The following is a 17,563-nucleotide window of genomic DNA, read 5'->3' on the forward strand; positions in this document are numbered from 1 at the left end:
TAGATAGATAGATAGATATTAGATGGCTATGACTGAAACATATAGCTGTATTATTTGCATTAAACTTTCAGGCTCCATCTCTGAGCACCTAGTTTTACAATTTGGTGACAGCCAAGTGTGTAGATAACACAAAAGGACAGACAGATGACCGAGAAATGTTCAGTTATTTTTACTTGTGAAGTGCAGAAAGTGTTGGGTTTCTCTGGACAGCTATGGGGATGGAGTCATTCCTTACCAGGAGTGCAGTTGTGCTGAGGGAGCAGAAAATTCAGTATATAAACCCTCCAGTTGGCTCCTTACTCTTAGTAACCTCTTGGTAAGTTCTGGCTTCACTGACATAAGACTGGGATACAAGCTGCAGTTCATTCACTTCTATAACTTTATTTTATTTTCATTTCTTTCAAGGGGCAAAGAAGATCATTTCATCAAGAGCAGTACAAACAGGTAAGTCTCTGTATTAACAAAGCAAACTAATTTCACACTTGCCTATTAATCAAGCACAAAACATTAATCTCATTTACATCCATGACTAAGGCTGGAAGAACACATGCATTTTTTCAGAATATTTTTTTTTTAGCCAATGCCACAAGTGGATCCAGCAGGAATGAGAAATACAAAACCGTCTTTTATTTTACCCATCACGTCTGAATACATTTCTGGTATTCGTTAAAAAAAACCTGCACCAAAAACTTTGTGTGATTGGAGCCTTTAAGTAGTTCCGGGCGACTACCACATTGTTAAATGTAATTTTCTATAGTAATATATTTACTAGTATTATGTGCCCATCTACGAATGTGGGATGTATGTAGGAATCCATACACACCTGACAACATATTGCCATACAGTCCTTGAGTATTGAAGTTCCTGAGACTTTGGCTGCAGGACAGTATGTGGACATAAGAGCTCCTTCCCTCTACCTATGAGGTTAATGTATATGACACATTATGATTAATAACTCATTTGTTAATGTAGCAGCAGATATTTTTACAATATACTCATTGACCTCTGTGTGCATCACTTTCATGTACACTTCTCTGTAGATATGCATGTGTAAATCAATAGCAATACTCCACACACACGCAGGTGAATTTCATCATGATATATATTAAAAAGTTCAAAAAGTTTATTTTTTAAGAAGCTAATTCTCCCCTTATTGCTGTCCTAGTAAATAGAGAGGGATTTTTTCTTCTGGACCCTAATGCTTTAATAGATAAGACATATACAAAGAAGGCCCAGCTAGTCACTACAGAGATTAATATAAGCTGTGTAATGCTTGATGTCACCTGTTGGGGGTGCTACAGAAAAAATGAACCCTTGCTGTCAAAATCTTCCACACATTACACCCGATTGTGGAGAGTCACAGCTGCAGGGACTCTGAGATCAGCTTATCAATGGGTGACGCTTTGCATTATTGCTGTAAACTCATAAATGTCCTGCCATTATGCACTTGGGTCACAAAAACAGGCGATAAACAGTTTGTGTAGAAAAAAAACCTTGATGCTTTGCATTGAATTTCCATATCAAACATAACACCATCTTTATCAGGCTGACAATAAGAGTATGTATTTTTATATTTCATACAGACTGCTTCAACCATGGGAGATGGAGAAATGTCAGTTTTTGGGCCAGCCGCATCCTTCCTGCGGAAATCAGAAAAAGAAAGATTGGAGGCTCAGAACAAACCATTTGATGCCAAGAACAATTGCTTTGTGGATGATCCCAAAGAGCTATATGTGAAAGGTCTCATCACAGCTCGTGACAGTGGCAAAGTCACAGTGAAGACCGATGATGGGAAGGTGAACATTACAATCGTTCATTGATTGCATAAGGGAAAGTTTATCATCACTAACATAAAATAAATAGTTGACTTTGGGTAGAGGATACTTTCAATCGACCTAACATTAACTATTTGGTCGGTGGTAAATTAAAAAATCTATAGCATCCAATAAGTAAATCACTGAAATGTTCAACTAAACCAAGCCTCTTTCTTTCCAGGATGTAACCGTTAAAGACAGCCAGGTTTACCCCCAGAATCCTCCCAAGTTTGATAAAATTGAAGACATGGCAATGATGACTCACCTGAACGAGGCGTCTGTGCTGTACAACCTCAAAGAGCGTTACGCAGCCTGGATGATCTACGTAAGTCTTCTATCTTTTTGCAATTTGTAAATATCACAACACTGAAAGATAGTTACGTGAAAACCTATATGGACAGTTTTAGAAGAAACTCAAAAGGTTTCACAAGTTTGCCAGTTTTGATCAAATCAGACAGTCGATCGATCGGAGACAAGGGCATGCAACCAGTGTCTGTTAGTGTACTTGCTTGTCTGACTCTCAGATGCCTAGTCACAAGTTTTTATTACAACCACAAAGATAAGGAGAAGTGGGAATGGCTTTTACATTACCTAAGACAGAAGATATTTAAGTTGGGAAGAACAAAATTGAAAATTATGGATTCTGTCAAATTCCTTTCAAACTAGTTCTAGCCAGCTTATTATACTATCAGAAACAAAGGAATGTTAAACACATGGACACTTCTATATAAGATACAACGCCCTTTACTATTGCTTTTATGAATAACACTTATAAAGCTAATACTAAAATACAAAATTATCATATATAAGTTTATTTCATTGTCTAAATAATAATCAAAGCAAAAGTATAAATATTTACCATAACAGTAGAAATACCAAACCTTAAAAGCTTTCTACACTGCTGGCCCTCAACATAGCAAGATATATTTTTCTGGTTAACTTGAGTTTATGATTATATCATTTCTGGTATAAAACATATTTGGAACTATTATAATTACCCTGTAATTGCAGACCTACTCCGGCCTCTTCTGTGTCACTGTCAACCCCTACAAATGGTTGCCAGTGTACAACCCTGAAGTTGTTGCTGGCTACAGAGGAAAGAAGCGTATGGAAGCCCCACCACACATCTTCTCCATCTCTGATAATGCCTATCAGTTCATGTTAACAGGTAATTACATACAAGTTGTTGCAATGGTGATAGCATTGTCTTTCTCACAGTAAATGGACAGTTGAAGAAAAAGTATAAAAACGTTGAATGGTAAAAGATTGAATAAATGTGTTTTTGATTTTCAGATCGTGAAAACCAGTCAATCCTGATTACGTAAGTAGAACAGTGTACAACTTACCGTAAGGTAATACTATGACTAAATTACGAAAAGCCCAGCTCCCAAAACACAGTGAAGGCATAGTGACAGGGGGGAATCAGACTGCATTTTCAGTGGATCATTCTTGTACTGTATATTCTGGGAAACCTCTTGGCATGTATGTCTAGTCTATCTGCAGGCCCCCACTCACCAAAAGTGCCCTTTTGACTGTCACCAAGCAAGTGTACCTTTATTTTTGTGATACAGAATAGCATACTTAAATCTGCCATTCTATAGGTGCATACATATTCTTTTATCCTGGGATCCTATATAGTGGAAATTTTTGTGATGTTTACCTCCGATGTGTAAGGCAAATACAGCAAGAATTCATCCCAACTGGAGACTTGATCACGCTTATTTTCTAGCTTCAAAACTGTTACTGAGGAAATCACTGTCCTAACCAATGATATCTATTTTCCACACTAGCGGAGAATCTGGTGCTGGAAAGACTGTAAACACCAAGCGTGTCATCCAATACTTTGCAACAATTGCAGCTGTTGGTGACTCACAAAAGAAGAAGGAGTCAAGCAACAAGCTGCAGGTAAACTGTGAATAATGGCTAACATCAATACCTAACAATACAGATACCTGTATACTGCATTACATCACATCCTGGTGTGGGCATACATCATATATTGTGTATTTTAGGGAACACTGGAAGATCAAATCATCCAGGCCAACCCCCTGCTGGAAGCCTTTGGCAATGCCAAAACTGTGAGAAATGACAACTCCTCTCGTTTTGTAAGTAGCAGAGCTGTTTTAGAATGCATATACTTGTTTTATAAACAATAAGTCCTTTACTGATGCTCCATATATACACACAACCCTTAGGGTAAATTCATCAGAATCCATTTTGGAACAACAGGAAAACTGGCTTCCGCTGATATTGAGGCTTGTAAGTCTTAGATTAAAGACTTATTTTAGTCATCTAGTATGTGTCTTCTTACCATCACTGACCTGTGATATCACTCATCTACAGACCTGCTGGAAAAGTCCAGAGTCACGTTCCAGCTTTCTGCAGAAAGGAGCTACCACATCTTCTACCAGATCCAGACCAACAAGAGGCCGGAAGTTGTTGGTGAGTTATTTTAGATTCATTTGTTCAAATTAGAGGTTGACAGTGAGGTGTGGATTTATATCAAACACCACTTCTTCCTAGAAATGCTTCTCATTACCACAAACCCATACGACTACCCCTCCATCAGCCAAGGGGAAATTTCTGTGAAGAGCATAGATGATGTAGAGGAGTTTATGGCCACAGACGTAAGATATTTTCATAAGAACCTACTTAGTGTTGTAATCTTTAATTTTCATAAAGTTTGAGCATATAGTGACACATATTAAATATATATTTATGTAATGTATATACACACACCACAGAGCGCCATTGATATCTTGGGCTTCACACCCGATGAAAAGAATGGCATCTACAAGATGACTGGCGCAGTCATGCACCACGGTAACATGAAATTCAAGCAAAAGCAAAGAGAGGAGCAGGCTGAACCCGATGGCACAGAAGGTACAGTAAATAATCATATATGAGGCTTCTGTAGATTGTTAGATTCAGTGAAAATAAATCATAATTTCTGCTTCCTTAGTTGCTGATAAAATTGGCTACTTGATGGGTCTGAACTCTGCTGATCTTCTGAAGGCTTTGTGCTACCCAAGGGTCAAAGTTGGAAATGAGTTTGTCACCAAGGGACAAACTGTTCAACAGGTAACAATTAATATTAGATCTGTACTACTTTCTGGGAGAAATGTGAGGACACATCTGAACAGAGAATTTGATTTTTTTCTTCTGTAGGTTTACAATGCCATTGGTGCCCTCACCAAGTCAGTTTATGAGAAACTTTTCTTCTGGATGGTCGCACGTATCAACCAGCAGCTGGACACTAAACTGCCAAGACAGTACTTCATCGGTGTGCTGGATATTGCTGGATTTGAGATCTTTGATGTGAGTAAAGGTGTGATTATATAAAGGAACTGTTGGTCTATTCTTTTGCTAAATGTCCCTACTCATTGACTTTTCCAGTACAACAGTCTAGAGCAGCTCTGCATTAACTTCACCAATGAGAAACTGCAGCAGTTCTTCAACCATCACATGTTTGTCCTGGAACAAGAAGAGTACAAGAAGGAAGGAATTGATTGGGAATTCATTGACTTCGGTATGGATCTGGCTGCTTGCATTGAGCTCATTGAGAAGGTTGGTACCAACTCTACCTATTCATTGCTTAAAAAAAAAAAACAACATAAGAAATCCAAACTTAATGTCTATAATTTTTTATTATAGCCCATGGGTATCTTCTCAATCCTGGAGGAAGAGTGCATGTTCCCCAAAGCTACTGACACATCCTTCAAGAACAAGCTCTATGACCAGCATCTTGGAAAGTGCAAGAACTTTGAGAAGCCCAAGCCTGGTAAAGGAAAGGCAGAAGCCCACTTCTCCTTGGTGCATTATGCTGGTACTGTGGATTACAACATCACTGGCTGGCTGGACAAGAACAAGGACCCGCTGAATGAGACTGTTGTTGGCCTCTACCAAAAATCTTCAATAAAACTCTTATCTTTCCTATATTCCAGCTATTCTGGAGCTGATGGTAAGTTGACAACAGAAAGAAGCAGTTCTTTAGAATGGTTATATTTCCTATTTCCTTTTTGTTTTATTTAAAAAATTATTTTATAGCTCCTGATGCTGGAGGAAAAGGTGGAAAGAAGAAGAAGGGCTCATCTTTCCAGACTGTCTCTGCTCTCTTCAGAGTAAGCTCTTCCACAACTTGAGATGTTTTCCTAACATGAGAAAACATGTGGAGTTCTGTAACAAGTCAATTTTCTTATTCCATAGGAAAATCTGAACAAGCTTATGACTAACCTGAGAAGTACCCATCCTCACTTTGTGCGTTGTCTGATTCCCAATGAGACCAAGACTCCAGGTAAAATCATCTCCAATATCTATTACAAAAAAATATAAGTTTAAGATTATAATTTTTGAATGGAATATTCTGTGTACAACCAGGTATTATGGAGAATCATCTGATCATCCACCAGCTGAGATGTAATGGTGTGCTGGAGGGTATCAGAATCTGCAGAAAGGGATTCCCCAGCAGAATCCTCTATGGTGACTTCAAGCAGCGGTAAATTCTTGATCATATCCTGTAGTAACCCAATACAATCAAAGGTTTGTTCCAGCTGGATAATCCTTCCTTAAATTGAGGCTGCTCCAAACCTACAATTTATTTAATTTTCATCAATCATCTGTTATCATCTGAGAGATGCTCCCTGTGGCCTCTAGAAATGCAGTATTAGTTGGACCCTACTGAATTAAATACACATAAATCATGTAATAGTGGGTTGTGTTACAAATACCAGCGCTAAGATGCTTTTTGTAGTCTGTGTCTGATCTAGCTCATACCATGGAGGTACGAAATAAAATAAATAATGGTACAACCCCTCTAAATATCTTCTAGAGTTTTGTTGAAATTTCTGTAACGCCTCTTACTGTAGTCTAACAGTTTTATTTTCCTATTACCATCTTCAGTTATAAGGTACTCAATGCTAGTGCAATCCCAGAGGGACAATTCATTGACAGCAAGAAGGCCTCTGAGAAACTCCTTGGCTCTATTGATGTAGATCATACACAGTACAAGTTTGGACACACCAAGGTAAATAAATACTTTTTGGAATAATAGACATATTTAGGCCATTTTTTTTTTTAAAGAAAGAAGATTATTAACTTTACATTCCAACAGGTTTTCTTCAAAGCTGGTCTCCTGGGTACTCTGGAAGAAATGAGAGATGAAAAGTTGGCACAGCTCATCACTCGTACTCAGGCTCTGTGCAGAGGTTTCTTAATGAGAGTTGAATTCAAGAAAATGATGGAGAGAAGGTATTTGGCATTAAAACTTAAATATTAGTATGAAGAATAAATATTGGCAATGATTTTATATTTTATCAAGTGTATTTTTATTTCCTTAGGGAAGCAATCTTTGTTATTCAGTACAATATCAGGTCCTTCATGAATGTTAAGCACTGGCCATGGATGAAGCTGTACTTCAAGATCAAACCTCTTCTGAAGAGTGCTGAGACTGAAAAGGAGATGGCCAACATGAAGGAAGAGTTTGAGAAGACCAAAGAAGCCCTTGCCAAGTCAGAAGCGAGGAGGAAAGAACTGGAAGAGAAAATGGTTTTTTTCCTGCAAGAAAAAAATGACTTAATGCTGCAAGTGCAATCCGTAAGAAATAATAAAAAAAAAACACTAAGCAAGTTAATAATGTCTTGATGACATTTTACCGCAAGTCTTAAATCCTTTCATTTTTACATTTAAGGAAGGAGAAAGCTTGGCTGATGCAGAAGAGAGGTGTGAAGGTCTCATTAAGAATAAAATCCAACTGGAAGCCAAGATTAAAGAAATCACAGAAAGGCTTGAAGATGAGGAGGAAAGCAATGCAGAACTGACTGCAAAGAAGAGGAAACTGGAAGATGAGTGCTCAGAATTGAAGAAAGATATTGATGACTTAGAGCTTACATTGGCCAAAGTTGAGAAGGAAAAGCATGCCACTGAAAACAAGGTAAAGGATTTCACTAGTCTTCTCATGCAATACTATTCAATTACAAGAAATACAATTTCACAAAATAACTCATCCTTTATCCTTAGGTTAAAAACCTTACGGAAGAGTTGGCTGCATTGGATGAGAACATCTCAAAGATTTCCAAAGAAAAGAAAGCGCTCCAGGAGGCTCACCAACAAACTCTTGATGACTTGCAGGCTGAGGAGGATAAAGTCAGCTCTCTCACCAAAGCCAAAACTAAACTTGAACAACAAGTTGACGATGTGGGTATCCTTATTGTAATGTATGAAATTTAATATAATAACTTCAAAAACATCTTAATACTTTTACATCTTATTAGCTGGAAGGATCTTTGGAACAAGAGAAGAAGCTTCGTCTTGACCTTGAAAGAGCCAAGAGAAAGCTTGAAGGTGATTTAAAGTTGTCTCAAGAAACAGTTATGGATCTTGAAAACGAGAAACAGCAAGCTGAAGAAAAACTTAAGAAGTTAGTTTGTTTGTTCTAGTTCATCTTTACCAGGAAATGTTTTTTTAAAATGAATGTAATTTGTAAATAACTGGAATTTATAAATACAGGAAGGACTTTGAAATAAGCCAGCTGCAAGGAAAGATTGAAGATGAGCAGTCCCTGGGTTCTCAACTGCAGAAAAAGATCAAGGAGCTGCAGGTATCATTATATAGTGGGTTAGTCAGATGTATATGGCTTTATATAAACAGGTAGAAAGTAAAATAATCCATCCTTTCATACTAGGCCCGTATTGAGGAGTTGGAGGAGGAAATCGAAGCTGAACGTACCGCTCGTGCAAAAGTTGAAAAACTGAGGGCTGACCTCTCTAGAGAACTTGAAGAGATCAGTGAAAGGCTTGAAGAAGCTGGAGGTGCAACATCAGCTCAGATTGAGTTGAACAAGAAGCGTGAGGCAGAATTCCAGAAACTGAGACGCGACTTGGAAGAGTCCACACTCCAGCATGAAGCCACCTCAGCTGCCCTGCGCAAGAAGCATGCCGACAGTGTTGCTGAACTTGGAGAACAGATTGATAATCTCCAGAGAGTTAAACAAAAGCTGGAGAAGGAGAAGAGTGAGCTTAAGATGGAAATTGATGACCTTGCCAGCAACTTAGAGAATGTGTCAAAATCCAAGGTACAAAAATTACCCACTGTAAACAAATTTTTATTTTTATGTAATAAACTCAGTACTCCTCACATTTTTTTTTATCTGTAAAGGCCAACCTTGAAAAAGTGAGCCGTGTCCTAGAGGATCAGCACAGCGAACTTAAGTCTAAACATGATGAGCACCAGCGTCTTATCAATGATGTCTCAGCCCAAAGAGCACGCTTACAGACAGAAAATGGTGAGTATGACAAAGACTTTTCAAACCTAGATCTATTAATAATATTCATGACTACTGACTACTTTTTAGATTTCATCTGTATGTGCATTTTATTTTTCTTGATTTTCTATGATGTGCTAAAGTAAAACTTTCCACGTTGGATTACATTGTTCTATATTACTGTGTTATTTAATTTCATTAGGTGAGTTCTCCCGTCAATTAGAAGAAAAAGAAGCTCTGATTTCTCAGCTGACCAGAGGAAAACAAGGATTTACCCAGCAGGTTGAAGAGCTCAAGAGGCAACTGGAGGAGGAAACTAAGGTAAATAAAATGTACAATTACGTTTGTTAGACTACTATTCAAATATTAACATTTTCCAGTCCATTTTTTTTTTAAGTTTTTAAGCACCAACCCTATATTGCATGTAAATAGTTTGCATTCAGGTATTTCTAATTGCAATGCAGATTAACAAAGTAAAATATTTTTTACTACATACCAATAGGCAAAAAATGCACTTGCTCATGGTCTGCAATCAGCTCGCCATGACTGCGATTTGCTCCGTGAGCAATATGAGGAAGAGCAAGAGGCAAAGGCAGAACTTCAAAGATCTCTGTCCAAGGCCAATGGTGAAGTATCACAATGGAGAACCAAATATGAGACTGATGCCATACAGCGCACTGAGGAACTGGAAGAGGCCAAGTAGGATTCTATGTAACAGATTATATGGATGGCACAATAGATATGTATCTACTGTGATTTATCTTCCAACTATTCACCTTCAGGAAGAAGCTTGCGCAGCGTCTCCAGGATGCTGAGGAACAAGTAGAGGCTGTAAACTCAAAATGTGCCTCCCTGGAGAAGACCAAACAGAGGCTGCAGGCTGAAGTAGAGGACCTGATGGTTGATGTTGAAAGGGCAAATAGTGCAGCTGCTGCGCTAGATAAGAAACAGAGGAACTTTGATAAGGTAAGGTCTGCAAACAAAATCGTCATATTCAATAGAAGATAATATTTGTTCGCTTTGGTATAACATGAGAAACATAAGATCATGACTTAATGGCTGTCTTTGTGCAGGTCCTTGTTGAATGGAAACAGAAATATGAAGAGGGTCAGGCTGAGTTGGAGGCAGTTCAGAAGGAAACCCGTAGCCTGAGCACAGAGATCTTCAAGATGAAGAATGCCTATGAGGAAGCTTTAGAACAAGTTGAAACCTTGAAACGGGAAAACAAGAACTTGCAACGTAAGCATGCTACATTGCTTTATCTTTAATGTAAAGCTTGTCACTAATGGTACTGATTGCACATACCCAACTATGGTCAAGACCAGTTCTCATAGAATTAACTTTTGCCTTTTTTTTCAGAGGAGATTTCAGATTTAACTGAACAGATTGGTGAATCAGGCAAGTCCATTAATGAGCTGGAGAAATCCAAAAAACAAGTAGAACAGGAGAAGAGTGACCTGCAAGCTGCCTTGGAGGAAGCCGAGGTGCGAAAGCATGTTGTAAACTTGAAAACACCTAAGTAAGTTTGATAGGTGAGCAGGATTATAAAAAGTCTGTTATGTACTTATAGGGATCTCTGGAACATGAAGAAGCAAAGATCCTCCGCATTCAACTTGAGCTAAATCAAGTGAAATCTGAGGTAGACAGGAAAATTGCAGAGAAAGATGAGGAGATTGAACAACTGAAGAGAAACAGCCAGAGAGTCATTGACACCATGCAGACTACATTAGATGCTGAGATCAGAAGCAGGAATGATGCCTTGAGACTGAAGAAAAAGATGGAAGGAGATCTGAATGAGCTAGAGATTCAGCTGAGCCATGCCAATCGTCAAGCCGCTGAGGCTCAGAAACAGCTCAGAAATGTGCAAGCACAACTGAAGGTAAAACCAAAAGTGCCAGTGAGATTATATTTGCATCTGTAAATTGATGTTCTGATATCACTGGTGTATGCATCTTTGTCTAGTCAAAGACCGTTTTCTCCACTCATAGAACCAAGCTAACATGTAATTAACATAATATTTTCCTATCATTTTGCATTTAAGGATGCCCAGCTCCACCTTGATGATGCGCTCAGGAGCCAGGAAGACCTAAAAGAACAAGTGGCTGTTGTGGAACGAAGGAATAACCTGCAACAGGCTGAAATTGAAGAGATGCGTTCTGCTCTGGAACAGACAGAGAGGTCCCGTAAGGTTGCGGAGCAGGAACTTCTGGATGCAAGTGAACGCCTTCAACTTCTCCACTCCCAGGTGAGACCTTGTACAAGAATATTGCTAATGATTATATAAAATGTGAAGACAGAGGATAATAATAGCTATGCTGCCCTCCCCATAGAACACAAGCCTAATCAACACCAAGAAGAAGTTAGAGAATGATGCCAGTCAACTACAGAATGAAGTTGAGGAAGCAGTCCAAGAAGCCAGAAATGCAGATGAAAAAGCCAAAAAGGCAATCACTGATGTAAGTATCAAACTCTCTATAAACATATTCACCAGTATATGCTGTATGAAAATGCTCAGATTTTCTGCTTTTCATGTTTATAGGCTGCACTAATGGCAGAAGAACTGAAGAAGGAGCAGGACACCAGCGGCCACTTAGAGAGAATGAAGAAGAACCTTGAACAGACAGTGAAGGATCTTCAGCACCGCCTGGATGAAGCAGAACAGCTGGCACTGAAGGGTGGCAAGAAACAGCTCCAGAAACTGGAAGCTAGGGTAGATCTCAATTAAGTGTCTTCAGCTTAGATATTTCAAACTTGAATAGCAATAGCTTTAAATATTCACTGTTCTCCCAGGTACGTGAATTAGAAAACGAACTGGAAAATGAACAGAAGCGCGGTACAGAAGCAATTAAAGGTGTCCGCAAATATGAAAGAAGGGTGAAGGAACTTACTTACCAGGTAAAGTGTTCATCATAGGTGATTCATAAGGTATTATTTGATTACCGTTAATAAATGAATGCTTACTTCTTTGCAGACTGAAGAGGACAGGAAGAATGTCTTGAGACTTCAGGATCTGGTAGATAAGCTGCAGCTGAAGGTCAAGGCATACAAGAGACAGGCTGAAGAATCCGTAAGTTGTGAAAATAAATTATTGTACAATTAAATGGACCATGTAGGATCCTAACAATGTGTACAATTGCTTTGAAAATTGCTTTGCTAACATAATATAGTTCTGTCAAATAACATGGCTTATCTTCTTCTAGGAGGAACAGGCTAATGCCCACCTGTCCCGCTTCAGGAAAGTCCAACACGAGTTGGAGGAAGCTGAGGAAAGAGCGGATATTGCAGAGTCCCAAGTGAACAAACTCAGGGCAAAGAGCCGCGACATTAGTGGCAAGGTATAGGACATTATTTACACTTGCACATTATAAATTGTTAAACTTATCATCAACAGCAAATGTTTTTAAAGTGCTAATCTTCTTTATTATAAAATTGTGGTGTTTTCTTTGTCTTTGCAGAAAGAAAGTGAGGAATGAGAACTCTTCCATAAGAAAAAATAATGAAATTTGCAAAATGTGAATTTTGTTCTTTTTTTAATTCCCACTCAAATCTCCCTCCCTTTACAAATAAATAATTTCTAGCTTTTGATAAAGGTGTCCGTCTTCTTATTGCTTGTGTGTTAATATAAAAGTAACACCATAAAAATACTTTATTTTCCTATAATTGCTTGGGACTCATAAGTGTAACAGTCACAATGGATATACCGTAAAAAAAAAGAAAATGTAAAATAAACAGGAGATTCAAAGCGCAAGTGTAAGGAGGTGTTTTCCTCTGTTCCCCCTTGAAGACATGTGCATTGTTATAATGTACTTGAATGATCAATGTGTTCAGTGATGTGCATTATTATAGAGTTGTGGGACTAGCCCAGAGTAGGAGGGACTAAAGTGAAGGGACAGGGAGAGTTTCCTGTCAGGAAGGAAGATAGTTCCTAGCCAGTAACTAGAGCAGACCTTTGGTCTGATTAGTCAGCAGAGCCACATTAACTGGGAGTCCCTAAAGTGAGTGGAGACTGAGGCAAGGACAGCGTGATACAGAGTGGAAACAAGGGAAAGTGTTAGAAGGAGTGAGTGATTCTCCGGAGACGAGGTCTGGGGTGACAAGCCTGGTGGGATGGTCCGAAATTATCTAACAGTCAAATGACGGAGCGATGCTGAGAAGAAAAGTGGGACAAAGAGAGAGTGTCCTGTGTGGTAGTTTCAAGGCATCGACAAGCAGAGAAGTTGTGTAAGGGCCATAGAGGCACAAGTAGCTCCCCCAAGGGGGAAAATGACATGGGATTGTGGGTTGAAAAATAGGACTCTCGCTTACTGGTGTTATCATAGTGTAGCAACTCACTTGGAAAAAATAGGTATCACTCTAAAAACTGCAACTAAAACTGTCAGTTCCTGTACTCACTAGAGATCCTGACCCCGCAATCTCTAGTGCAGTGTTCCCCAACTCCGGCCCTTAAGAGCCACCAACAGGTCATGTTTTCAGGATTTCCTTAGTATTGCACAGGTGATGGAATTATTGCCTGTCCAGGTGATGCAATTATCACCTGAGCAATACTAAGGAAATCCTGAAAACATGACCTGTTGGTGGCTCTTGAGGACCGGAGTTGGGGAATACTGCTCTAGTGGTTCCTGCATGAGATGAGATTATTATTATTATTATTTATATAGCACCATTGATTCCATGGTGCTGTACATGAGAAAGGGTTACATACAAGTTACAGATATCACTTACAGTAAACAAACTTACAATGACAGACTGATACAGAGGGGCGAGGACCCTGCCCTTGTGGGCTTACATTCTGCAGGATTATGGGGAAGGAGACAGTAGGTTGGGGGTTGCAGGAGCTCCGGTGTTAGTGAGATATCCCTAACCACAGAATAGATGATGGCAACTCGGACCTATGCTGCCTGAAAGGCAGTGGAGTGCTTCACATTCCTCCTAACCCGGCCCGAGTACCCCACCGCCCTAGCAGGTGCCCCATACAGGCCACAGGACAATACAGAGGGCCGGGAATAAAGAGTAAAGAATTTGAATGGGAAAGTTGGGAAAAGTGTGGCAATTTGTGATTGGAGGGGTTGGTGGCAGGATTAGGGGGGGGATAAATGGAAGTGCAGTAGTCACTTACCTCCTCTTACTTCCTGAAACAAAGCTGCCCACCAACCCGCCCTAATTTATATATATATATATATATATATATATATGTATACATTTTTGTTTTAGTTAATGATAAATGTATAAAGGATATGTTAGTGTCACAGCAGCAGGTGATAGGTCTGGTTCAGAGGCTGGTTGTTGGGAATGCCCGTTTGGTGGGAAGTCACTAGTGAGAAATAGTGGCTTCTGTTACAGGTCATGGTAACTTGTGGGTGTAGGTTCGGCAAGGGGTAGTGATATTACTCATGGGATATTAATACCTTATCCCTGGGCTGGTGTGTTGCAGCCAGGGATATCCATTGGTGTTGCTTCTGGACCAGGCTTATCTTTTGTTATTATACATTGTCATTGTGACTACTTCACAGCAGGACTGACACAAACACATGCTAGCAACTGTCCAATCCTCCAGACCTACCAGTATGGCCGGGTCACCTGCTGAGAGTGGGGCTCACCCCTTGACTCTTTCATTACTTCTCACTAACACTGCAGTGCCTGTACTGAAACTATAGCCGGCTTTTCTCTAGTCACCTACTTCAAGCTTTAGATGGCAACTTCACTACTCTGTCTCCTCAGTGGTCAGCTATTTCTCTCCTGACAGGTTGGCATAGCCACCTCCGCCACGGATAGTTACAGAGGCTATGTCCTCTCTGTAGCCTGGGTCAGCGCACTATTCCAGATGTGCCCACTACCCATTCACTAGTCATGGCTCTGGTAACGTAACTACTGTTCACTCTACATGCTCTTTGCAACACACCATGAATGTCAGGAAAACTCAGATTAAATATCCCGCCTTCAGATTTGCTCTGTCTTGAAAATGGCAGAACGTTCACACCAATAATTACCGTACACCACAACAACGAGTATGCACTCCTTCAATCATCTCCCAAATCACCCCTCGTTTCCAAGTACACTTATCTCAAACAGCTAAATATGCAAGTCGAAAAGAAATTGGAGGATTGTATCTCATTTCTGTGCATCAAATTCACTTCAGAGCTCATTCATTTCCTTCACCATCCAAAAACACCAAGTGCATGTTCTGCTCAGCTACATAAAGGATCACTCATACTGTAACAATGATATGACAGGTCCACGGTCTTGTGTGACGTGCAGAAATAGTGCTAAATGCTGTGCTTCAAAAGCATCCAGCAATTGGAGGGGTTAATACAGTTACAAGAGACAGGGAGTGGTTAGCAGAGCCCCAGGGGGATTGTGGGAAACTTGTTTACTGTCCTGGAAGCAGCCAAAGGGATGAGTGGTGTGGATCTCTCTCACAAAAGTTCAGGCAAGTGAACCATAGGGACACAGGATTCCATTACAGGGTGGAGTTAGGCTAACTCCCCTGTACTGCTAGTCTGCTCGTTGAGAAAGTCTATCATGCCAGGAAGATAAGGACTGGAAGAAGTTGTGTTACAGGGATAATCTCCCTCAGCAAACCCTCCCCCCTCCTCCGTTACACTGTGCTAGAAGGAATGCTGTGTACTACTGTGCCTTTGTAAAGAGTCTTGATCTGTGCTGAACTGTGCTATCAAAAGAGACTGTTAGTCAATGTGCCTCTAAGAAGCAGCTGTCCTGTTTATAAAGCCTGTGCTTAGGAGACTTGAATTGTACTGAATGTGCTTTGATATTAAACTACGCTGTTCATGTTCATAAGGACTATCAATTGTATCTACAGTGGGGCAAAAAAGTATTTAGTCAGTCAGCAATAGTGCAAGTTCCACCACTTAAAAAGAGGAGAGGCGTCTGTAATTTACATCATACGTAGACCTCAACTATGGAAGACAAACTGAGAAAAAAAAATCCAGAAAATCACATTGTCTGTTTTTTTTTATCATTTTATTTGCATATTATGGTGGAAAATAAGTATTTGGTCAGAAACAAAATTTCATCTCAATACTTTGTAAAATATCCTTTGTTGGCAATTACAGAGGTCAAACGTTTTCTGTAAGTCTTCACAAGGTTGCCACACACTGTTGTTGGTATGTTGGCCCATTCCTCCATGCAGATCTCCTCTAGAGCAGTGATGTTTTTGGCTTTTCGCTTGGCAACATGGACTTTCAACTCCCTCCAAAGGTTTTCTATAGGGTTGAGATCTGGAGACTGGCTAGGCCACTCCAGGACCTTGAAATGCTTCTTACGAAGCCACTCCTTCGTTGCCCTGGCGGTGTGCTTTGGATCATTGTCATGTTGAAAGACCCAGCCACGTTTCATCTTCAATGCTCTTGCTGATGGAAGGAGGTTTGCACTCAAAATCTCACGATACATGGCCCCATTCATTCTTTCATGTACCCGGATCAGTCGTCCTGGCCCCTTTGCAGAGAAACAGCCCCAAAGCATGATGTTTCCACCACCATGCTTTACAGTAGGTATGGTGTTTGATGGATGCAACTCAGTATTCTTTTTCCTCCAAACACGACAAGTTGTGTTTCTACCAAACAGTTCCAGTTTGGTTTCATCAGACCATAGGACATTCTCCCAAAACTCCTCTGGATCATCCAAATGCTCTCTAGCAAACTTCAGACGGGCCCGGACATGTACTGGCTTAAGCAGTGGGACACGTCTGGCACTGCAGGATCTGAGTCCATGGTGGCGTAGTGTGTTACTTATGGTAGGCCTTGTTACATTGGTCCCAGCTCTCTGCAGTTCATTCACTAGGTCCCCCCGCGTGGTTCTGGGATTTTTGCTCACCGTTCTTGTGATCATTCTGACCCCACGGGGTGGGATTTTGCGTGGAGCCCCAGATCGAGGGAGATTAACAGTGGTCTTGAATGTCTTCCATTTTCTAATTATTGCTCCCACTGTTGATTTCTTCACTCCAAGCTGGTTGGCTATTGCAGATTCAGTCTTCCCAGCCTGGTGCAGGGCTACAATTTTGTTTCTGGTGTCCTTTGACAGCTCTTTGGTCTTCACCATAGTGGAGTTTGGAGTCAGACTGTTTGAGGGTGTGCACAGGTGTCTTTTTATACTGATAACAAGTTTAAACAGGTGCTATTACTACAGGTAATGAGTGGAGGAAAGAGGAGCCTCTTAAAGAAGAAGTTACAGGTCTGTGAGAGCCAGAAATCTTGATTGTTTGTTTCTGACCAAATACTTATTTTCCACCATAATATGCAAATAAAATGATTAAAAAAAAGACAATGTGATTTTCTGGATTTTTTTTTTCTCAGTTTGTCTCCCATAGTTGAGGTCTACCTATGATGTAAATTACAGACGCCTCTCATCTTTTTAAGTGGTGGAACTTGCACTATTGCTGACTGACTAAATACTTTTTTGCCCCACTGTATGTGAGCAAGTGGATCCATCTTGTGCCTGAGGAAGCTGCAGTACATGGTCGCCCTGAGTAACGGTT

At 40.0% G+C, this 17,563-nt stretch overlaps 1 protein-coding gene across 1 annotated transcript; it reads left to right on the forward strand.

The window, feature by feature from the left end:
- Positions 1-332: 332 nt before the first annotated feature.
- On the forward strand, positions 333-12,661 carry LOC143805167 (myosin-4-like). The gene is made up of 40 exons (XM_077284126.1): positions 333-444; positions 1,584-1,796; positions 1,996-2,139; positions 2,826-2,982; positions 3,108-3,135; positions 3,605-3,719; positions 3,827-3,919; positions 4,010-4,073; positions 4,158-4,256; positions 4,338-4,441; positions 4,559-4,697; positions 4,777-4,895; positions 4,983-5,132; positions 5,211-5,381; positions 5,469-5,775; positions 5,862-5,935; positions 6,021-6,108; positions 6,192-6,309; positions 6,714-6,837; positions 6,925-7,061; positions 7,151-7,406; positions 7,501-7,743; positions 7,830-8,006; positions 8,084-8,229; positions 8,319-8,409; positions 8,494-8,883; positions 8,967-9,093; positions 9,275-9,393; positions 9,575-9,771; positions 9,855-10,038; positions 10,146-10,311; positions 10,432-10,556; positions 10,643-10,951; positions 11,114-11,317; positions 11,403-11,528; positions 11,612-11,782; positions 11,863-11,967; positions 12,044-12,139; positions 12,273-12,407; positions 12,528-12,661. Exons 2-40 carry the CDS (start codon positions 1,596-1,598, stop codon positions 12,543-12,545), a joined length of 5,817 nt encoding a protein of 1,938 aa, XP_077140241.1. The 5' UTR covers positions 333-444; positions 1,584-1,595; the 3' UTR covers positions 12,546-12,661.
- The last annotated feature ends 4,902 nt before the right edge of the window (positions 12,662-17,563 follow it).

This window comes from Ranitomeya variabilis, chromosome 2 (assembly GCF_051348905.1).
Source record: "Ranitomeya variabilis isolate aRanVar5 chromosome 2, aRanVar5.hap1, whole genome shotgun sequence".
In the NCBI taxonomy this organism is placed as follows: Eukaryota; Metazoa; Chordata; class Amphibia; order Anura; family Dendrobatidae; genus Ranitomeya; species Ranitomeya variabilis.